We start from the raw sequence: 6000 nt of genomic DNA on the forward strand, positions 1-6000 counted from the left end.
CTGAGGCCAGCCACCCGAACAGCTGATGCAACAATTGGTCTGCAAAGCCACAGAATTCCTGCACAACATGTCAGAAACCGTGTCGGGGAAGCTCATCTGTATGCTCGTCATCCTCACCAGGGTCTTAACCTGACAGCAGTTCATCATTGTAACTGATGTGCAGTTGTAAGGCCAGTTGGTTGTACTGCCAAATTAACAGAAATGACATTGGAGACATCTCATGGTAGTAAACTGAGCATTCAGTTCACGGACAACAGCTCTGGTGTACATTTCTGCAGTCAGCATGCCAATGACACGCTCCCTCAAAACTTGTGACATCTGTGGCCTTGTGTTGTGTGATCACACTGTACATTTTAGAGTGCCCTTTTATAGTGACCATCCCAAGACACAGCTGTGTAGTGATGATGCTGTTTAATCAACATCTTGATATGCCACACCTGTCAGGTGGATGGATTATCCTGGAAAAGGAGAAGTGCTCACTAACATGGATTTGAACAACTCTGTAGCTAAAATTTGAGACGAATATATTTGCTGAGTGCATAAAAAGTCTTAGATATTTAATTTAAACCTGTTAAAATGAGAGCAAAAACAAAACAGTTGCATTTAAATTTTTGTGTAGTGTACACATTTTCCTGTTCTGCTGCGGTAAACACAACAACCTATTTTAAACCCCAGAGAACACAGCTGGTTTCTACACCACGTCTTGTACCTCCCAACGCTTGAGGAGTGAACACACTTTCCAATACCCAAATTATTCCTCTAATTGGATACAGCAACAGTGCAACATTAAGTTGCAGTTGCTTAGCCTACAGTAAAAACTAAACTTTTTTTCCTGCTGGGTTTGGCTCTATCTCTGCTAAGATTTGAGAGAGTAAATATAGACATCTGGCACTGATAAATACACAAATATGCAAGTACACAGAGACACAACCCACACTATTTGAATTTCAGAATTGTTGGCAGGCTAACAGACTTCCAATAAGAGCTTATTTTAGTTTAATTCATGCACTGTCATAGAATAGAGAAGTCACTGGACAGAGAAGCACAGGCTAAAGTTAAACACATTTGGATGCAATAAGACTTGGGTTACATTATCGACAATGATAAAAGCTGACAGGGGTGGGCACAGGGGACAATGTTTTAAAGAATATAAGCATATTTAGTAGGGGAAAAAAACAGATAGCCATTTTTGTTGGCAAATATGGATCGCCTGCTTTAAGCTTAAACCTGAATTCTTACCCTGTTGCACTTTAGTTGCTCCTTTTAAGAGAAATTCAGAAGAGAAAAAGTATATTACGTTGAGCCAAAGGTTAGCTGCCACTCCGACAGCTCCTTTTGTGATCTAAAATGGTGTTTTATTCTCAACAAAAAGGCTTTAGCCAGTGTTAACAAGCATTTCCGTGGGTGTTGATGACTCAGACGGACTAAGAAATGGGACATCTGGACAGGCATCTGTGTCCTCATCCTCCTTATTATCAAAGAAGGCTTTATTTACCACATAGTGCACAAATACAGTGAGGACACTGCAAAGGTCCAGTTTTTTACTGCATTTGCTGAATGCCAGTGAGCTACTGCTGCACTCCTCCCTGAGAGGAAGTGGCCATAAATTTCAGTTTTTGTTCTCTTTTCAGCTGTCGGAGGCAGCGAGAAATTGTCAGACGAGGCGTTTCTCGCAAAGGGTTGTTTGCAAGAAACAAGTTTTATGATCCAGAGTGCTTATTCAGTCCTACTTATTCATTTTTACAGCGGGCAGCGAAAGAATTGTCTGCAGTGTTCAGCACAGCATTAATACCAACAAAGGTATACGGGATTGACGTGAGGGAGATGTATGGCTGTGAAGGTAGGCGAACTGTGATTACATGATGAAGGAGACGTCATTGGCAATTAGGGTGATTACTGACTGCACTGTGCATGCTCACAGAGAGACGAGGTCATGCCCTGTGTCTGTGCAATGATCGACTGCTGACAGATGCGGGATAAAAGCAGGATGTCAGGCGTCCATCATGCCCACAGCTCCATACGGTGATAATGCAGTTTAACGCTGAATGAATGACAGCTATGGCTGCCGTTGTTTGTCATCCGTCCTGGGCTGAGCTCCATCATGCGTCAGTGTAGGTCCTACTGTCCCGTGTACCTATCAGTCCCATTTTCAAAACTGCTGACAGGCTCCACATAGGCAGCAAAAACACTCCTTTGTCTCAAACTTGGCAGAGGTGCAGGACAAACTTTGAGTCCTCCATATCTCTCAAGAGTGTGATCCCTTCAAAGGAGCTTTGATAAGAAGTAAATTACATAATCCTTCCTGACAGACAGAAAGGACAAGTCATAATGGGATCCCCCATCCCCCAAAATTTTTTAAAGTTAAGTCCAACTTCTCCTTGGCATAGACGTAAGCAGGTTTGTGCGTGGTGTAAACAGCCAAATGATCCTACCTGGTGCACTGCTGTAGAGGAATAGATAGCTGTCAAAGTCTCCTTTGGGCTCCTTCCATGTAACAAGGAGTTTGCTCGGGCTCAGCACTTTGAAACGCAGCCTCCTTGGAGATGGGACTGAAAAACAATGAACCGCAGTTTTAAAAAGCTTCAACAAAGCCATGGAATGAATTGTAAATAAAATATGTTGATTAATAAAAATGTAATTAATCAAAAATGTCCCAGCCACCTGTAAAAATATCTTAACATGACAACAAGTCAGTGGTTAGACCCAGAAACACAGAAACACCGCAGAGACTAAAACATTCACCCCAAAAAGCCACAAACCGAAATGACTCAAAGGACGAAATGAATAAATGGATGGACAGAAGGACACAGAGAGAGAGAAGAGCTGAGTGAATTTCAATTTTGAAGTTCCTGTATCCATGAGAGTAACACATAAAGCAGGTCAGCGTGGCATACAGCTCAGCTTCGGCTCAAAACAGCATGAAAAAGGTTTAAAGAGGCACAGACTTAGAAGAAAATATTTCCAGTCAAATTCTCTCCATACGATACATTCCAAGGACAAGTGATGCGAGGAGGGATGATTTAAATTTCTCTCACAAACTGGTGAAAAGAAGCAAGAAAACAATAAGGCAGTTCTTGCCTGTGCCAATATGTGAGTGTACAGGTTTTGATCTGTACAATATCATGGAATAATGATCGGTTTACAGGAGCATTCTCTGCAGCTCGCTATATCCAGCCTCATGTCAAGCAAAACAGATCTGCAGTGGCCTGTTCAAAACGGTGACAGCAGCCTTTCTCTGCATGAGTCTGTGTGTGTGTGTGTGTGTGTGTGTGTGGCTTCTTACAAACACACTTAAGACAGCATATTTTGAAGAACCAAAAGGTGGTAGAGTAGCAGAAGAGAATTTGACTGTTTTTAATTTACAGACAGAGACAAAGACAACCAAAGAAAAGAACGACACAGAAATGTAGTATTATGGAATACTACAAATTCACCTCAGATGAAAACAAAAGCCGCTGACATAACCTTTATGTCCGCGGCACATATCACCATTTCACCATTTTGCTATGTCATCCTACGTTAGTTTCTGTACAAATTCACCCCAAACCACTGATTTTTAATGTTTCTACAAATTTTCTATAAATGAATAGACACTGTCATCCACAAATGTGATGACACGGCTGATGTAAAGTCACTTTATCTGTCAGCACTCTTTGGAAAACATGTCAAACTAAACATGTCACATCCATCAACAGAAATGACAACATGATTTACCCTTTAACTGACTTGACTAAGATGAGGTTGCAGAGGATTTCTAAGAATCTTTTTTTTTATTTTTTTATAAATCAATCACACTTTCTTCGTCATCATTTACGGCTCCAACTATGTTCTTAACAATCTAACTTTAAAGGTGCAATGTGAAATGCCTGGCCACATGCTTCAAAATGTGGGGCAGCATTTTACCTCAAAGCCAACTACTTACTAACAGCAGGGCAACAATACCGGACAAAACAACACTGCTATTTTATAATCTTCATGGGTGACAATTTTAGTGAGACCATATTAGCAAGAAAACAGCTACATTAAAACCATTTATAAATGCCATTTGTAATGTTTTTCAGGACGGTTTGTGTTGTAATTACATGCCTCATGTGTCCCTTAGCCTTTTGACAGTCTTTGCCTAAAAACAAAAGGTTTTGCATTTTGTGTTTCAAGCCTCAGATTATCTGGCTCTGGACATATTTTGGTTTTGACCAATGGCTGGCTTAAGACAACAATTTAAGACCACAGAGCAAGCGCTGAACGGTAAACCCACAAGCTACGTTAGCCTCACTATCTTAGCTTGGCTTGATACCAGCCTGAAGAAGCTGATCTAACAACATCAGTATTGTGGATTTTGAACCTCAGATTGTCAGATTGTCAAGTACAGAAGGGGAAGTCGAGGACGTAAAACGATCACTGAACTTTTTATCCGGACTGATCGCAGGTAGGCCTGGCTAGCTGGCTAGCACGTTCATTTTAGTAGATATCTTTGCAACACAATACAGAGACTCTTTAACATAATGTCAAAACTGCTACTTCTTCGCAATCTGTTGATAATGTTAGTTATTTTTTTAAATGTTAACTAAAATTCTGGCCATGTCTCACGTATTGCACCTTTAAAACATTTCTGACATTTTTGCATGACAATGTGACAGCTCAGTAGTAAGTGGGATCATAACTTTTGGGACATATTAAGTAATATTCTTATCTGGACGCACGTCATTAAGAGAGCTAACTTTGCAACAGTCTATATAAATGAGGAACCAGAGTGTAAACTCTAACTGCTCTGTGTCTGTAGGGAATAATAATATGATGGTACAATTTATAATGCCAAAGAATCCCTTTAAGCTTGAACAAACTTTGTAGGACAGCTAACATTAACTGCTGGCCCATATCAGTAATCCTACAACCTTCAAACATTAATGTGATGGATGTTTACAGAGTGCCAACATCTAAAGACTGTACATAAGCCATTATGGAGAAACTGTGTAGAGAGAAAAATGGGTGATATGATGTTGACAAACCTGAGGGGTACTGTGCAGGATTTTCACTCGGTGATGAGAACAGACCTCCATCTTTCTCAATGGAAAATCCCAATCAGAGAACACAGCACTTTACAAATGGCATCACTGTGTTGTTATTTTGTAAGCGGTAAAGTTAGAAATGCCGGTGTGTTAGCTGAGTGACAAAATGTATTTGATGAATGAATGAATGAACGAAATGAATGAATCAGGTCGACACAGGTCAAAAAAATGTTAAAAACGATAGACTTCTGTTTATTTTTAGTATAATTAATATGCTAATTTGTTCATAATCTAGTTTATACTGCACATATATCACTCTGATAAACACTTAACACCAGTCCATAGTGTCAGGGACAATCTCTGTTGAATTACCCTCTAACACCAAACACCTCCTTTACTTTAAATTATAGATTTCATACTCTAAATGATACTGTTCTTTGACATAAAAAGCAACCTGTCAGTCCCTTAGTTATCCCAGCAGCCTTGCACTCCGCTCCATTGCACTACTGTATTACTGTTTACAATTTCATTATGTTGTTGTTTTATTATATAACTTAGTGCTGTCATGACACTGCATTTTCTAACTTTGATACAGTACCTTGGAAAATTTCGGTATTCAATACCATTTTTGACACCACGTAGAAAAATTGATGTAGAGTTTCTAAAAGTTTGATTTTGTTTTATCAATAAATAAATAAAACAAGAATGTAATATAACAACTTTTCTTTTCTTGGTCAGTAGCAGAGAGCAGTAGAATTTAACAATAAAAGAAAGTGAGAAAGAACAGCCAGTATCAATACTACAAAAAATATTGGAAGTATTAAAACCGTTTCAAATATTTAGAATTGATACGTATCGAGAAATTTATATTTTTTAATAAATATTTATACAACAGTTAGTTCCGGCCCTGCAATCTGATTGGTCGAGAGACAGTAAAACCGTGATGATATTGGAGTACAACATCACGGTTATTTCACTGTGTATGTATCACTCC

The 6000-nt window shown here is 39.2% G+C and overlaps 1 protein-coding gene across 1 annotated transcript in view; it reads right to left on the reverse strand.

The window, feature by feature from the left end:
- Positions 1-6000, reverse strand: part of col14a1a (collagen, type XIV, alpha 1a) — a 171401-nt gene that overhangs the window by 152439 nt on the left and 12962 nt on the right. The window contains exon 3 of the mRNA XM_050046615.1: positions 2433-2549. Coding sequence (XP_049902572.1) covers positions 2433-2549 — 117 coding nt within the window. The remainder of the gene's footprint in view (positions 1-2432; positions 2550-6000) is intronic.

The sequence above is a fragment of the Epinephelus moara genome, chromosome 6, assembly GCF_006386435.1.
Source record: "Epinephelus moara isolate mb chromosome 6, YSFRI_EMoa_1.0, whole genome shotgun sequence".
In the NCBI taxonomy this organism is placed as follows: domain Eukaryota; kingdom Metazoa; phylum Chordata; class Actinopteri; order Perciformes; family Serranidae; genus Epinephelus; species Epinephelus moara.